The sequence below is a fragment of the Bubalus bubalis genome, chromosome 15 (genome assembly GCF_019923935.1).
Source record: "Bubalus bubalis isolate 160015118507 breed Murrah chromosome 15, NDDB_SH_1, whole genome shotgun sequence".
Classification (NCBI taxonomy): domain Eukaryota; kingdom Metazoa; phylum Chordata; class Mammalia; order Artiodactyla; family Bovidae; genus Bubalus; species Bubalus bubalis.
Genome location: NC_059171.1, coordinates 47,333,310 through 47,351,543, shown reverse-complemented (window position 1 = coordinate 47,351,543; position 18,234 = coordinate 47,333,310). Strand labels below are relative to the sequence as shown.

General features: G+C 39.4%; 1 protein-coding gene across 13 annotated transcripts in view; it reads right to left on the bottom strand.

Annotated features, from left to right (window-relative positions):
• EYA1 (EYA transcriptional coactivator and phosphatase 1) overlaps positions 1-18,234 on the bottom strand; it is a 187,490-nt gene that overhangs the window by 10,346 nt on the left and 158,910 nt on the right. For 6 of the 13 annotated variants that reach the window (XM_044928697.2, XM_044928693.2, XM_044928695.2 and 3 more), the window contains exons 13-17: positions 7,850-7,908; positions 7,593-7,753; positions 6,365-6,479; positions 6,133-6,254; positions 2,199-2,299 (exon numbers count right to left, since the gene is read on the bottom strand). In XM_044928697.2, coding sequence (XP_044784632.2) covers positions 2,199-2,299; positions 6,133-6,254; positions 6,365-6,479; positions 7,593-7,753; positions 7,850-7,908 — 558 coding nt within the window. Of the gene's footprint in view, positions 1-210; positions 1,148-1,850; positions 1,973-2,198; positions 2,300-6,132; positions 6,255-6,364; positions 6,480-7,592; positions 7,754-7,849; positions 7,909-18,234 lie in introns of those variants that run through there. The other 7 variants (XR_006544957.2, XR_006544955.2, XR_006544956.2 and 4 more) reach the window with 4 other exon arrangements.

The following is an 18,234-nucleotide window of genomic DNA, read 5'->3' as shown; positions in this document are numbered from 1 at the left end:
TAGGGTCAGTTTCTATGCTTTGATGGGCTTTCCTGGTAGCTCAGACGGTAAAGAATCAGCCTGCAATGCAGGAGATGTGGGTTCAATCCTTGGGTCAGGAAGATCCCCTGGAGAAGGTCATAGCAACCCACTCCAATATTCTTGCCTGGAGAATTCCACAGAAGAGCCTGGCAGACTACAGTCCATGGGGTCATAAAGAGTCAGACATAACTAAGCGACTTACACTTTCTATGCTTTTACTGGAATTCAGGGTTACTGAAGGTGAATTTACCATTCTTGGACTCTATAGAGAGGCTGGCCATGTGCCATACTGCATCTATGGTGTGGTGCCATTTCTGGAATATACTGGAATATTCCAGAAGAGCTTTCCTCCTTTATGGAAATATACTGTCATTTCTATGAGTGAGGGTGTGGGCAAGAGATGAAAAAATTATCCTATTGGTTAATCTCAAAATATTTAATGCTCTTCAATTTAAGAAATATTAGAGCACGACTGTGCCAAGATTTAGGGCGTTGTGAAAAAGAAATGAAGACTGAGGGCCAAACAAAAATCAATCAAAATATAAGATTCCTACCTAACTGCTGAGTCAGGCACATACACAAATAGTTAATAATAATGGCTGCCACTTATTGCATACTTCATAGTTATCAGACCCTGTCTTATACCTTAACAACTTATTTACCAGAGACATATCAATATCTCTCTTGTTACTTGAATGTTATTGACCAGAGTGTTTCAAAATATTCACTGATGTAACAAATTACCACAGTTGCTAGTTTCTGCAAAAGTCCCACAGTCAATAATGCGTTAACTGAATCTAAACCTTAAAACAGCCCAACGAGCTAGGTGCTGCTACTGTCCCTATGTATGGATAGAGAGAGAGAAGGGTCAAGTAACCTGTTCAGAGCTGGTAAATGACAGAGCTGCAATTCAAACGCAGGGCTGTCTGGCTCAAGAATCCAAGTTATTTCCCATAGCTTCTCCAATTAAGGACTTCCCCGGTGGCTCAGATGGTATAGAGTCTTCCTGCAATGCTGGAGACTTGGATTTGATCCCTGGGTCAGGAAGATCCCCTGGAGAAGGGAATGGCTACCCACTCCAGTATTCTTGCCTGGAGAACTCCACAGACAGAGGAGCCTGGTGGGCCTACAGTCCATGGGGTTGCAAAGAGTCAGACATGACTGAGTGACTAATATTTTCACTTTTTTCGCTTTCTCCAATTATAGAATAAGTGGTGCTACTTATAACTGAGTTATTACAAACAAGAGAAACAGAAAAGGTGGTATATAAACTGGATTTTGAAAAATGAGGAAGACAGTGACATTCGGGCCCTGGGGAAAGCAGGGAGGAGGTCCTGGGCATGGCCAGAGGAAGGTAAGCAGACCAATATGTCTTATGTCTACAGCATAAGATGCAAGAATGGAGGAGACTGAAAGGTAGGTTGTTACTAGATGGTGTAGACCCTGAATGCCTGGCTAAGGAATGTGGTCCCCTCTCCTTCCCCCTTTTTAAAATGTGATGAAGGACATTCATGAGAAAGCTTTTGCTAAAGGAAATGACAGAATTATACTTGCAGGGATGCAGAAAAATAGAAATATGATGGGTAAACTGGGTCAAGGGACCTAATAGTTGGGTCTGCTTCCTTCCTCCTTTCTGCGCATCCCCAAAGGGGTAATTCACTGACCTTGTGATCAAAAGAAGGTACTCTACTCTAGGGAAGAAAAGTTTTGCATCCTAGCTCTGATCAGCTGGTAGAGTCTTTCTGAACTGATGTTTAGAAGGTTCTCTGAATTGATGTTTAGAAGGTTCATAGGCTGCATCCAGGCTTAGGTAACAAAGGTTTAATCACCTGGTGATGTCTGCCATGGGTGCAGAGAGGGGCATGCTGGCGTTAGCAGGCATGTATGCTGTCTCTATTCCAGGTGACAGATGCAGAGCTAAGCCTCCTTTTCTGTTCCCCAAGTCCACATTCTGTGAAGATGAACCATCCATGACCCCTGAGCTTGTGAATATCACTCTTCAAAAAGATTATTTCAATAATGATTTAATTCTACTCTGCCCTTGATCAGTGCTTACAGTTCTGAACACATTCACAATCTGTTTCAGAGAAATGTAATGTGTTTAAATGAACCAGCTCAGAATTTTGAGGACTAAGAAAAATTAAAGGGCACAAGAAACACCAATGCGGAACACTCACCTTTTTTGCCCCTTGTTCCTCTTCCACACCATCTCCTATGACAACATACACCACTTTTCTTCCAAACCTCTGAATTATTCTCTCAAAACAGCTTTCCTTTCCTAATGAACAAAAGCAAATTGTAAAAAAATGTAAACTTTGGGTAAGTCAGCACTCTAGGACTTAAACTTTTTATATAAAATGCTGTCTTTATACTTCTGATCCAACTCTATCATACTTGTGTGAACTAGGAAAAGCATGCTTTTACATTCCATTTGGGGAGTATGCAGAACAGCACAATACAGCAAAAACTGTAAATGAATTACCCATGTGGTATCCTGTCCCTGGGAAATGGACAGTTTTAGTACTTTTTCCTCCAAGACACATTTATTAAAAAGTAGGATCTAGTCATTTACAGTATAAATTTGGTAGAAAAAGTATTGTTTTGTAGTAGTACTTTGCCCCCTCTGAGCTGAGACTAAACAAAATCATGCCATTCTGCCAATATATTTTAACTTGATTTAAAAAATATTTCATGATCTATCAAACACTGAATCTAATATCTGATTGAAAGGCTATTGAGAAGGATGAACAAAACTGAAGGATTGGTTTTGTTACGGCAAGAGAAATCAAACACTGGACTTAGTTTATCCCTTCATTTTCAGGTTGGAATACTTCTTTGAATGAAAGACACTTCCAAGGCCAAATGTGTTGACTGAAAATATTCTTGGAAAACTGTTTCTAAAATGAATGTCATGTAATTTGGGGCCTTACCAGAGCATGCTTGCCTGACCCAGGCATCTAATGTTCAGTCAAGTACTTTCCTAGAGGAAAAGCGGGATAAAGGTAACAGGATACCTTTATCTGTCTATTATCTTTCCCATGTCAAGACTCAGTTTGGGCTCCAGTGGCAGCTACGCTGTCAGCACATCCCTGTGGTTAATGCAGTCATTGTTGCTTCGCAGAACAGGAACTGGGGTTCCAAGTCCAGGGCTGCCAATAAGGTCATTTTAATGGACAATGGGACAGTTTATAGTTTTCAGATGTGAATGGCTGAGCGGGACCTGTACCTCTTTCAAATAAGGATCAGATATACACACGAACAAATTGCTTGTTTGCTTAAACAAATGTCTGCTTTATATTTGTATTTTGCACTAAAATCTCTAGTTTGCATCTGACAGAATGAAATGGAGCCAGCCTTATTCAAAGATGTCATTTCAATGCTTCTGTAGTTGCTCACTAACCTGTGAAATATTAAATCACTTTGAGAAACAAATACAAAGGCTGGTTTTCACTGCAAAAACATATACAACCGAACACTTGGATGTCATGAAAGAGCAAAATGTTTGCATGTTTTTGTAAAGTTTCCTCTTCATGGGAAAAGGAAGGTAAACTCAATGTGACTTTAAAATAAAGCTGTGATGGACAAATTCTCACCCAAATACTATCTTTCTAATAAGGTTCATTGTGAATACACAATAAGAATTAATAAACTGAAGCTCACATTTAGAGGTTAATTTGAGGTCTTACATGGAATTTTGATTTTGATGAATCCATTTTGTCTGAAAGAACATCACAGCTCTCTGCTGAATGACAGACCAGTCCCTTTCCTTCTCTGATTTTGCCATTTTGCCTACAGGAAAACATCCCTGGTTTTTCTGCACTGATCCCCATATTACATCTCATTTGATGGCAAGATGAGCAGTAATTAACAGGAGTTTCAATCTCTATTTTTATTACTAAAAAAAAAAAAAATCACAGGAACATGATTCTACCACTGGTTTTGAGATCATTTCTACCACTGTACAGTATTTAAATTGAATTTTTATTCTATATTGAAAAAAATTCCAATATTGCAAACAATATGTCCATTAAAAATACTTTCTTGATTGTTATTATAATTTCCTATTATCCTCACGATTGTTATTATAATTTCCTATTATCCTCACATTTTCAGATTATTTGAGATTAAACTTCAACTTGCAGAACATGTAATATGCTGCTATTCCTTTCCTTCTAGGAAGTTAAGTACTATCTCTCGTATATTATATGCTTATTTGGAATATGTTCTTTCTTTCATGTGCCAATAAAACCTTATCTTGGATCCCTGTTCACAAAACATGATTTCTCTTAACTGATACAGATAAAGACCTGAGTTAATGGAAATTGATTACTAATTTATGTGAGAACATGTAAAAATTCTGGGTATATCAGGCTACTAGGAATTCTTTGTTTTTTAAGGGTCTTCTAGTTTTTTGTTCTTGGCCTTTCTCAGGAGGCAGCAGTCATTCTCAAACTCCAACTATTTCCAACTTTATAGGGTTATTTGAATATCCTACAGGTTCTTCAAAGTCACATAAGTAGGATCAAACTCTTATTTTTGTCATGAAACCTGATTTCCCCATCAGCTAATAGTGTCAATACTGATCCAGTTGCCTAAAAGAAACCCTCTATTGTCAGCCTTCTTCTGAATAAACAACCATATATTCATCCATTTCATTCAACATTGAGTACCTACTATGTGCTAGGCCCTATGGCTACAATGATGAATGATACAGACAGACACAGTTATCAAGGAGACTAGGAACAAATAACTAAACACATAATTTTTTAGTGATGGTTTAGTAAATTCTTTGAAGAGAAGAACAAATCAGAGATAGTCTGTTTTGCCCCTTTTTCTTTAGCCAGAAACAACCTTCTTCCCACTTACCAGGACACTCATCCTCTGTCCCTAGGACTCAATTATATAACATTAACCTCATCATAGCAACATATAAGGCCACTTAAAACCCAAATCTACCTTGCCAGCTACCCATGAATACTGCATATTAATCACCCAGGAAAACTCACAAGTCCCTCAGCAGGGAATACATTTTAATTTCTCTGTTGCTTTGTTCTCACTAGCCATCTGCCTATAAGAACTGCCTATAAATAAACTCTTATATACCCTTCTATACCCAGCTCAAATGTCATACCTTCCCTTTAACTTTCACTGACACTTGCCCTTCTGCCTCCTCCTGAGTGGGACTGAATGCTCCCCCAATGAAGTGCACACTTGGGCACTTACTGGTAGGATCCCTCGGCGTGTGGAATGGTCTGCTGGACCTTAGGCTCAGAGATCTACTCTAACCCTCAACTATACTAGCTATTAACTTAAACTGACTGACTTATATCTCTGAGATTTAGCTTCCTCAGTTGTAAAATGAAAAGATTGCAAAGATGGACTTTAATATGTAAAATGTTTAGTACGATTCTGGGCACCTAGTAAATACTTGATAAATGTTCATTTATATACCACTGAATACTTTGTCATACTATAGTTATTTTGTTGTCTGTTTCCTCTGTTAGTGAATTCCCTAAGAACAAGAGCCATGTCTTCTTTTAATTCCTACTTTTGTTTTGTCTTGCTTGATATTTTAAGTAAATTTCACAGTAATCTTTTCTAACTACATTTTCTTTTTGCAAGAATCTAATTTTTTGATCCCCATAACAAAAATGAGAACTTAATCATTTACACATGTTAAATTAAAGCAAAAAAAAAATAGTTCCAGTAATAATAATATATTGGAGTTGCCTAATTAAAGCTGCTATTAGTTATTTCTGCTTTGTATGTTTCCATATAACTACTTGTTTTAGCTTATAATTTTTGTTGATGCTACCTAAGAGAATAAAAATAAGATAATAATCTAAAAATGATGCTAAGTTGACTGTAGTAAAATGCATAAGTTTTAATGTCAGCCAGTGAAGTAAAAATTTCTGAGTTTAGCTACATGGATTATGCTTTCTATTTCTCTTCACATCTAAAGGCCATTTTGACAATAAAATTGGTTTAAACATTATTCTAGTTTTCTGACATTTAGAATCCTGTAAATAAAATCCTATTTATCGCCTTTTGTTTTTACTAGCCTGAAAGCAAAAGGTTGACTGTTATATAAATGATTAAAAAGTAGCTTACCTATTTTAGTTGCACTGTAAATATTTTCTATTGGAAATACAATTCCTAAACCATATAGCAAGACTTTCGCCAATGCTGGGATAAGCTGAGTAGTTGTTACTAAAATATTCACACAGTTCGTTCTATGAGATCAGAAAGAAAAAAAAGACAGTTGAAAAATAAGTCTCCACAACGAACAAGCAAAGCCTGTCTTCAGGCAGAGGCCCTACGAAGTGACCTGGGGACAACTTACCGGGAGTGAATGAGCGTGAGGGCTTTCAGAGCCAGTGTCAACCAGGAGTCTGTCAGGGCTTCAATTTCAGCCCTTAGCTGCAACCAGGCTTCCCTCTTGGCTGGACCAAGCAGACCTGTGGATTTAAAAGCAAAGGAACTACTTCCTTACCAACGAGTTTTGCCAACTTTATAAACAATAAACATTTAAAACTACTCTAATACCTCCCTCAAGCTTTACGTGTACTAAGCAATTTTTTCACATACCATTCAACAAATATTTAGTACTGTAGGGGACATCTATTGTTTCTGCATTCCCGACATCCCTTTTTCTAGTTATAGAAGTCCTCTCTTCTATTGAGGGAGCCTACTCACCCCTATTCCTCCAACTAAATAATTTGGGCAGAGACACAACACTATCCTCTGGCTCCCAGAATAGGCATATGACCTTGTCTTGGCCACTGAAAGTATCTGGAACTTTTTTGTTGAAGCTATTGGGAAAGATGTTTCTCCACCCCATGGAGGTGCTGGACTGGTTGAATAGAAGCCTGGGTCTACTGGTGGTCACTTTTGCCACCTTTCAGGAAGGACTGACCCCAAAGGAAATCACAGGCCAAGGATGACTGATTGCATCACCAGGGCATCTGAATTTAGCCAGGCTAGAAACCAACACCCACCCTTAAACTTTTCATTGTGTGTTAGTTGCTCAGTCGTGTCTGACTCTCTGCAACCCCATGGACTATAGCAGCCCGCCAGTCTCCTCTGTCCATGGAACTCTCCAGGCCAGAATACTGGAGTGGGCTGCCATTCCCGTCTCCAGGGGATGTTCCCAACCCAGGGATTGAACCCAGGTCTCTTGCATTGCAGGTAGATTCTTTATCATCTGAGCCACCAGGGAGGTCAATATATTCCTTTTCGTACCAAAGTCTTTTTGAAACACAATCAAAAGATGAACTAATACAAACATCTACCTGCGAAGGATGCTTTATGATTCATCTTAAGTCCTTTAGGCAAGAAGTCAAGAAACGTACTCCAGTAAGTTTACTAACTCACACCACTGTCCAGGACAGCTGGCTCTAAGTCTATTACTTTTCTCACTCAATCACAGCAGAATAATCACTGGTTAGATGAAACTACTCTCAGCAAAAGCTGTTCTACCCCCAAAAATGTGATGTAAATGTGTGATGCTCTGAGTATTTTATTGAGACTGTCTTAACCAACCCAGCAAGCTACTGGTGATAGTCACTTGCCTCCAACATTATTTTTGTAGGTATTGTAGATCTCTTTTACTCGTCTGTAGCGGAAGGCCAACTTTCTCATCCAGTCTACACCGCCCCGCACACCGGTTGCCAAGCATAAATTAGCACTGGTTGCTGCAGCAGGAAAGCCATCTGTTCCAAAGTTATATGTGCTATTTAGATGCAAGAAAAGCCCAAAGTTAACCAAAGAGAAAGTTCATCTTAATGAGCTGAGCAATTAAACCATAACATCCCGATCATGGGCTCACCTTAGGTCTTGTCCATTGTCATCGGAAGAGACATCGTCTATATGAACTTGGTCACATTCCTAAAACACAATTAAAATTGATACATGTTAATTTTGAAAAAGCATCTACTTTTTTGGGGGGGAAAAACCATACACAGCTATTTAAAAAAAACAACAACAACCAAACACTGAAATTGGTAGTGTTAGCCAACCACATCAATCAGTAGGTGGCAGTCTTGTTAAATTGACATTTTTACCTACTTTGGGTCCTTTTTCAATGTAAGAAAGGAGCAATGTCAATACGGACTACTGTTACTCAGGTTCAGAAAACACATTTTTGTGTTTAGAAAGGAAAGTGATTGAAAACAATTAGCATATGTGTTCCATAAACCTCAGGTACCTGAAGACATCGCACTGCTCTGAGCTGATTCAGTCAATGCCGAAGTGTAACTGAAACCAGACATTTCGGTAAATCTAACATGCTAGAAAAATTAAACCTGATGCTAACTGCCAATGAAATTATGACCTTTGATTGCTGTTGAGCCACACACCAACACAGCCTGAGGCCAGCGTGGAGCCCAGACCAGAAAATCTGTTACTAGTTTGCCATTGATTTGAGAGATGTGAGTTTTATTTTGCTTGTGCGCGCACGTGTGTGTGTGTGTGTGTGTGTGTGTGTGTGTGTAGGAAAAAAGCATGGGAGACTTCCCAATCTAAAAAAAATTACCATGATGTGTTTTTTTTTCTTTTACTGTTTTCAAAAAACTTTTTTTTTTTTTTTTTACTGTTTTTCTGTTATTACATATTCATTTTAAATAGTGGATTTATGAGTTGATTATAAAATGATTGGAACAGACCTGATTTTAAAATCCCGCACCATGCATAAACTGTTTAGAATAGGGGGTGTAATTGTGGGTTAAAGCCCAGTTGGATGGGTTCACACTGATACACCTGTTCACATGTAAGCACTCCTACATCTTACTGCTGTGCCCTGGCCTCCGGCATCTTTGTGGGAAGAGCAACACTCAATAAACATTTGCTGAACAAATGAAGGCAAACTATAATTTGGAGACAGACATGGTCTCTAGTCCAGAAACAAGTAATACGCACTTGGCATGTTTTAATATTTTAGCCATGATTCTTCTCTTGGCAGTCAGCCTCCAAATACCAGAGTGGCCTTTCTGACACTTATTTCCATTAAAAGTTTTAGTGAAAAAAATCTTATGAGAAATCGGCAGGCATGTATCTTGTATTTTAAAAGGTTCTTTGGACTAAAGCTCTAGTCATCCTTCCCATAGAGTTCACCTCATAAAATCTATCCTATCCCTCTAGTGCTTGACGTTCAATGTGTAACAAAGATGCCAGAGATAAAGCACCCTAGGAATAGAAGGTGGATTTTTATGTTGCCGGTTCCTTCTGCACAAATTCTTTCTCTCCACGGATTTGTGAGGAAAGGAGCAGGAGATAGAAGTGGAAAGAAACTCAAACCAGCTGTTGCTTAACAGAATTAAAATCCTGACCCCAACCTCTTCCTTCTAAAGCATCTATTTTCCAGGCAACCCTCTCCCAGCAAGCCGCAAGTTCCAAGGAGGAAAAGGCTTTGACCTTGTAACCCTTCCCTGCTCTCCTGAGGTCCATAACCCCAGATAAGAAAAAAAAAAAAAAAGGAATAAAAGTCTAGGAGGCCTCGCAGGCAGGACTGTGAATTTAACATTTTAAAAACAGGTCATTCCTGCAAAACACGATGGGAAATTTCTTTGAGTTATTATACATAATTCGGAGGGTGAAAGATGAATGATAGTTGTGTTTTTTCAACAACGTACTTATTCTGGGTTTAAAGAATTACTGAATCGTGACTTTCTACCATCTAGCCATTCATCTAGACAGAAATACAAAAATGCTGTTGGTACACGACTCTGCTAGGGTGTGTGGTTAGTTAAAACACAAACAAATTCGAAAAAGGGTACTCCCGCAAACAAACAGAACCCCCCAAAGCCTCAGTGCTGTTAATGCAGGGTTTTTCTCTCTGGGGAGAAAGAACAGAGAGAGGGAGGAAGTTGAGGAAATGGAAGAGGAAAAGATGTGTGTAAAAGAATTGAATTTAAGAAATCAAAGCTGACCCAAAGTTACCCGGTTAATTCTAGGGGTGGGAAGAATGCTTTGGAAAAACAGGGTGTTAAGAGGCTTTTCTTAAGCTAATGCAGTTGTAAATCTCCATTACTAACAGAGCAGCCTTATCTTCTAATGACTGTTGGTGACTCTATCACGGCTATTGTCTGCCTGAATCCTGTATTTGTTTTCTCCTGCCAGCTTTCCTTAAGGCTTTTTGTTCCCAGGCTGGGCCCTCATTTGAAGTACTGTTCAGTATCTTGGTTTACTCTAATTAAGGGTCAACTGCTCCCAGCCTTTTTACCTGCAGAAAACCAAACTCACTTCACAATGATCTGATTAAAGCAAAGTTTGGTGTGACAGCAACCACAAAACCCTGCTGTTTAGCAGGAGAATTTCTTTTTAAACTTATTCTCTATTGGAGTATAATCGATTAACAATGTTTTGATAGTCTCAGGCGGACAGCAAGAGGAATCAGCCATACATATACCTTAGCCAGAGAATTTCTGTAGAATGATTTTAATCAAATGAGATAACTAATGAGAATGTACTCAGGGAACTCTACTTCAGTGCTCTGTGGTGACCTAAATAGGAAGGAAATCCAAAAGCAGAGGAGATATACATATTCCTGATTCACTTTGCTGTACAGCAGAAACTAATACAACACTGTAAAGCAACTATACGCCAACAAAAATTAATTTTAAAATAGATTAAGAAATCAAGAGCATTTTTAAAGGGCCTAGTTGGCGCTTTTAGAAATTAAAACATCATTAAAGTGTCTATGTAAAATATGTTTTTGGAATGAGCTCTCCGTTTACTTAACAATAGACAAGTAGTCTGTTGCACAAACTTGCAATTGATAACATGACTTGGCGGCTGAACAACAATACGAAAGATGATAAGTCACTATTATGAGTTTACAAATAATGGCATAAATGTCTTGGAAAATAAGCTGTGTATTTAAAAAAATTTTTTTTAATGAGAAACCATAATACTACTATTTTGATGCTTACCCATACAAAACTAATTCCTCAAAGAATGGAGACTATTAAGATACTGAAATATCATTTCATTTCTCAGCTGAGCCCTGTAATGTGTGAACTTGTACTCAGTGTACTTACTGTTAAATTAGAAAACTGCAGTTCCCTGCATTCTGATATCCTGAAATTGTCTCCTCCATGGCGATAAGGCTTCCCTTCCTTCACCTTTCAGAAGCCATCCAGCTTTTTGCCTGTTTTCCTAAGAGCCTAATTTGAGGTTTCCATTTTTGCTTTCTGAATTTGGTTGCTTTTCATTCGCAAATCTATTCTGAACCCAGACAATTAGGTAATGAACAGAGGGACAGGAGAAGAAATGAAACCAATGAAACAGCAGCAGCAACCAAGTTTAAAGCCCCACTGCAAGAGTCTATAGACACAGAAGACGGTAATGGAAGCCTTCTATATTTTCAGGTGCCAAAGTCTATGCCTACAAACCCTAATTAGATGCTTAATATACAGAGTGCAGAATATACATAATTTCATGAGAAAATACATTTTTATTCCCAAAAGATTGAATGTGCTGAAAATGTAATTGAAATAAATTTCCAAAAAGTATGCAATAAGATTTTAAGGAATTCAAGCCATTACCGAATCCAAGTCTTGGGGTAGCATCCACATAGGGGCCTCCCATGGCCAGTTCAACCAATTTAGTGTTAATTAATTAATTGGTCATGCATTATTCTGGCCTGCTCAGGCTTGAAGATACCTAAGGGACCCCAAACACACATGGGTGTCAGGCTTGTGGTCTCATGTAGGTGTGTGCAGTAATCATTTCCTTGTCTCCTGATAGACTTTGCATTCAACATGGATCCAAATTGGCTAATGGGTGCTTTGGGTTAAAAAGGTGATCATTTATTTATTATTGTGTCTGATTATTTATCAAGGAATACCTGTTCTGGGTATTGCTGTAGATGCTAATGACACACCACTTAACACAAAAAATCCTTACCATCTTGGAACTAACATTCCAGTTGGGAGAGACATCCAAACAAGAAAACATGCAACATGTACAATCTGTACAAGTGCTAAGGAGAAGCAATACGGCAGGCAAGGGGAATATGCAACGCTGTGGGAGTGTCTAGGGAAACAGCTTTGCAGGCCAAGGAGAGAGCAAGTGTAAACGCCCTGAGGCCGAAGGGGAAGAGTTGCATGGACCAGCAGGTGACAGGGACTGTCAATGCTGGTCCTCTACTTCTGAATGGCTGTAGTATGAGGGTGGGGAAGGTGACCTTTTGGAGGCCAGCCATCCTTCTCTCTAGAAAATACCCCACAGATGCAAAGGGACTCTGGACTCTGCAACAGGTCTCAGAGGTAGGAAGGAAAGATCTTAAACAGTTTCTTTCAACCCCCAAACTACAGATATGAGAACTGATGTGGGCCTGGAAAGGGATCAAGAGATAAGCAGAGAACTATTTGTTGTTCACAGCTTTCCAAAGGGATGTCAAAATCAATGTTTTTGTATAAAGGTTTACATCATGTCATGTCAATACTACAGGAGTATATAATTAACATTTTTATTTAACCAGTTTTAACATATACCCACATCCCTCAAAGAGCTTCTAAGAGTCAAGCCAGTGCTAGGCAAAGTTGTGGTTTATCCTTACTAGGTAAATTTCATAATTATTACTGAATTAGACATTGCTAACATATTGGGCCCACTGTTCCCACACTGAGCTCAGTCCCTCCCTTTCCAAAAGTCCTAAAGCACCAGGAATACACCACCCACTGACACTGGATTACGAAGGTATCCTATCTTGACAGTCTATATCCCGTGAAGAATGGATTTTTCCTTCCCTTGAAGGGATGGCTAACAACTCCAAAAGAGCTGTTTTCTATATTTGTGTGGTGGTAAAGAACTCCACGGGTTTTGGAGGAGACATGAGAGGCGATTTTGTTCCCTGGGTTGGGAAGATTCCCTGGAGAAGGGCATGGCAACCCACTCCAGTATTCTTGCCTGGAGGATCCCATGGACAGAAGAGCCTGGCGGGCTAGTCCATAGGGTCACAAAGAGTCAGACATGACTGAAGTGACTTAGCACACCAGCAGAGGCAGGCCCATGGTTGCTCCTACTCACACAGACTCCTATTTCTTGTTGAGCTGAATTACTGATACTTACTTATGTTGAACACAAAATAGTATTTAATGTTACAGCCTATTTTACGGCTGCAAATAAATGAAGACTCAGAAAAGCTAAGTAACCTCAGTGCTGAGACACTATACAGGCCTTTGATCCCCAAGCACTATTTCTCCCGAGGATCCCTGGATTTTGCACAATTTAGACAACGGCCCACTCCACAACCTAGGCCCCTGGTGGCTTGTCAGTTGTTTAATGTTTATGGAATTCTTGCTCTAGGATGTATCCTCACCTCTGTCTGCCCCATGCCCACCTGGGGGTCCAGCATTTGTCACCACCGCCCCTCTTCTGGCCCAGAGCTCGGAGGTTCAAGTTCCATCCTGCAGTTCAAGCCCCACCCCTTCATCTCTCCACCTGGCCTCCAAATGATTGGCACTTCAGAGAGAAATTATCCCAGGAGGAAAGCCATCATGGAAACTCGGTCTTTACAAGGGTGGAGGGGACAGAGCACAAGGGTAGATGAGAGCCTAGGTATTAGCATGACTTTGTCACATGTCCTACTAGAAGGCTCGAAGCCTAGAAACAAGGACTCGGTCACAGTCACAGTAGAGTTGAATGAGGGCAGGTGGCAACGACCAGGGAAGCATGATGCTGAGTCCACAGGCACTGGCCTGCAGGCTCTGTTGTACCTGAAATGGCTCCTATGAGCAAGCATCCTTCAGATAAACACCACAAACCCAACGCCCAAAGTTCAGCCTTGTCTGGCTTCCCTTTATGTTCCATGGCTTGTGCTTCTCACAAAGCAGTAAAATCAATAAAATCGGCAAGCTTCAGTGACTCTGGGCCCTCAGCTTACAGACATCTCAGCACTTGTGGGGCTGGATTATAAAATGCTGACATACATGGCTGGGGAAAACTGCCAACCCATGAAGCAGCTGAATACCAGGTCCAGTGTTGGGAGCAGGAAGAAAGCCACAGGGGGTCCTATCTCACGGCCACGCAGCAAAGGCATGGTCTCCCTCAGAACTCTGGTTGCACTGTTATTCTGCCTTTTTGGTTCTTTCTGTCATTATTCTTGGCACTGCAACTCAAGCTGACCTTTTTCCGATCCATCATCATCTCTGGCCTTCCAGGGCTGGGCCACAGACATGTTCTTTTGGACTGAGCTCCGGGAATAACTCAGATTTTGTACAGGGGCTCATATGCAAAATATTAAGTTATGGCAGAATTTTTCTGCAAATATTTATTCTGCTTTGATACCGTAGTGGTTGGACTTTTCCCTCAAGCCTCTCACTTGTGCCATAATTATGTAAAAACACACCATGTCATTCACATTCATTTAGGAAAATTAATGAAAAGAATTAAGACAGTTACAATGGGTCTTATTCTGTGTGCCAAACACAGTGACATCACAGTCAGGATGCTGAGGCGTTTACACCCCTGAACCTGACACTAGAAACATAAACTCCAAGTAAACCTGCAGGCTTTGCATAAACAGACTTGAAGACTTGGAGGCAGTCTGCACGTTATGAAAGGGAACAATATAAAAATGTTACAAACATGTCTTGGGAGAAGTTGAGTTATATAAGCCCTGATTCTGCTGACTGAAGCGATATTTGCTCCATTTTCCAAATTTACCATGAGAAAACGAACACCATACTGCCGACTAATTGTTTCAATACCTTCCTTTATGAAGTAAAAATGGAAAGAAAAAGCATCCCCAGAGAAGGAGCTATTTTCATTGTGTCCGTGCATCAGTGAGCCTACTGAGACTTGCTGGAGTTGGCCAGGGACACGGTGGCTGGGTTCTCTGTCCCCTTCTGTCATCAAGCAGTTACATCCACTGCTCTGACCTCTCCACCAAACAATAAGATAACTAGCTTGACACCTTAGACATCTGCAAGTTACCAGAACGTTTTCCTTTTATTCCTAAATATGAAAACTGTAATATATGGAGTACAGGAGTATTTCTAGTGCTTTTAGAGACAACTCACTCAAATGGGCTTCCCAGGTGGTGCTAGTGGTAAAGAACCTGCCTGCTAATGCAGGAGACATAAGAGATGTGGGTTCAATCCCTGGGTCGGGAAGATCCCCCAGAGGAGGAAATGGCAACCCACTCCAGCATTCTTGCCTGGAGAGTTCCATGGACAGAGGAGCCTGGTGGGCTCCATGGGGTCACAGTCCAGGGGGTCACACAGAGTCGGACACAACTGAAGCAACCACCACACACGGCACACACTCACATCAGTTGTCTGGAAGGCAAGTGATCAACAGTGCTTTGAAAAATTAAAAGAAAAAACAAAAGATTCTCCCCGTGGCTCTGCTCACACTACCCTCTTTCTAATCAAAAATCCAAATTGTACAGATGGCATTACAGGGTGACCAGTATTTGAGTGACAGGTTTTTAAGGGAGTGATTTCCATGCGGCTTTTGGAAATAACTCCCAACTGCCTAGAGAGCTGCATAATTTTGTTGAAAAAATAAGGTAAGATGGGTCAACCCTAGAGATTTTCTGTGACTTGGAAGTTCTATGGAGGGGGGAGGGGTGGTCCAGAAGCAAACTAACTGATGGCAAAGATGTGAAGAGTCCTGCTCCTAATTCACTGACAATTAGATTCAGCTCCTTGAGCTCTGTGCTAAAGAAATTCTGTCTGTACGGCGTAGCACAGGGAACTGTATTCAATATCTTGCAACAACCTATAATGGAAGAGAATCTGAAAAAAATATATGTATAACTGAATCACTTTGATGTACACCTGAAACTAACACAACACTATAAATCAATGATATACTTTGCTTAAAACAGGAAAGAAAGAAATTCTGTCCGCTAGTAAATTTGCAGAAACCTGGATTTTACTGGGATATTTTGCTCTGCATAAAAGAGGCTGTTCAATTAGCGCGCTGTGTATTTAGACTCACTAAACAGTAAGTCTAAGTCATGTGCTTGTAGTGTGCTTTCTAAAGCTGTGTCCAAACCTGCACTACACTTTCAAATGGATGCAACGAAAAGTCACAGCACTGCTGTGTCCCCGTGCCTGTCACTGTGGACTGGAGGCATGCCTGTGGCACGGGCCACCTGGAAAGAAGGATGTGGGGTTTGCGGCTCTGTTCCTCTGGCTCTCAGCAGCAGGACCTGTCATGTCTGTCTGGGGTGCACCTTGTGACCTGAGGATCGCCCTGCTTTCCCACACGATGCTTCCTCGCAAAAGAAAAGGTTGCAGATTACCCATGGCTACGGCACAGGAGATGAAGAACAAAGGGAGTTTTTGAAATCTGCCTCATTCTGTTAGACAGTTTGGGGAATACAAGTTAAGGAATTAAAATACAGCTGGACAAATTTATCTTTACATTTCCACTTTAAAACTATCTACTCAGCACAGCATCAGTGCCAACACGTGTCAATAAGTCAATATTTAAATATCCAGTTCTGTTTTGATAGGAAGAGGATGACACAAATATAGAAGCCAATAGGGAAAAAAAAATAAAAACAATTTCAAATCTCAAACTAGGTAAGAGGAATTTTAACATCAATTTTTGAGATCTGTAATAAGATGCAACTTGTAGAGACCTATGCTGTTTTTAATTATTGTTTCTTACTTAGAGAAACAATATTTTAATGCATTTAAAGTTACAATATCCTGTAGGGATTATCTAAACAAAAGAGATATTTTTCTAAAATATCTCTAGTACCTGTATTTGAAACCCAAGACTTGAATTACAGCAGTTTCAGCAAAGGCAAGACATTAGCTATTTCAATCTCATTCTGTTTAGCTGAATATTCATAAAACATTTAGAGGATAAAATCTTTACTGAAAAGCATGTGAAGATGGCATGTTAAAGCAGAAGATAAAGTGCTTATGCTATGTTTTCATATATGTACAAAGTTATACTAAATATTTAAGATCACTAAATAAAAATTATAGGGCTATCAAGCTTATTAAAGAATTAAGGAGAAGATGCGAACATGTTTTCAAATTTGTAATATTTTCTTATAGTATTATTTCCTTTAAAAATGTGCTCATTAAAAGTGAGATGGCATGATAATACCACCACAGCACACTTCTCCAAGAATCTCAAAGGAATTGCATGAAGCTGGTTTCTTCTTAGCAAGTGGGACACTGTTAATAAATATGTCAGTTTCACTCTGCTTGGAGTTCCTTCTTTCTAACCATGAATACCTTCTTTACCACATGGTCATATTAAATATATTTGTCTTTATTCACACCCTCCACCTTACGGTGAGGAAAAGAAGGCTTACTAATCAAAGCCAGACAGAACTGAAAATAAGTTTTTAAAATGAAATGGGCTTATCTGAAATTATTCAACATTGTGTCTCTAAAAGTAATGGATTCATTTAATTGATAATTATGGCATGTTATTACATTTGATCAAATGATATCAACACATAATTTTCCTTTCTTTAAAAAAATACAGTAAATTTAAAAAATACAGTGAATAAAAAGCACCAAGTGAAAAGGTATATGGTGAATGCCTAATAATTTAATGCTATAAGATCCATCTTGTATTGATTATGTTTTGTGCAATAGCACAAAATACATTTCAGTGCATTCTGTACCCTTACTGCATGATACTATACACAGAAAGCTTTGGCCCAAATGTAATAGCTTCATTTATAGTTCAGCTAACATAAGAAGATATGGCATTTTACAAATCTGCAGAGAAATCAGTGAAAATGTTCAGTTCAGTTCAGTCGCTCAGTTGTGTCCGACTCTTTGCGACCCCATGAATCGCAGCACGCCAGGCCTCCCTGTCCATCACCATTTCCCGGAGTTTGCCCACATGTTATGTTATATACCTTCAAATACAAAATAGGGTAGTGCATCAATGTTTCATAATATGTCAAACTGTATTACATAGTTTTTCATTAAAATATCATATTTTTAATTGTATCATGTAATTTAAAATCAAGTAGTAAGATAAAACAGTAAAGGCTGACAATGTACAAAATAATAATTCAGAGCCTTGAAAAAAGGAAAACTCAGCACATGTCTAATATAAATGTCATTCTTTTGACTGTCAGGACTACTCTTAAGAATAAGCCTTTGATTTACTGCTGAACTGATTTCTCAGTTTTCAATGGGTTTGCCCATCATTTTGCAAACATAATTTGTCATTGGCCACAGTGTTCTTTTAATTCCTGTTGCCTTTCTTTTAGATCTATTA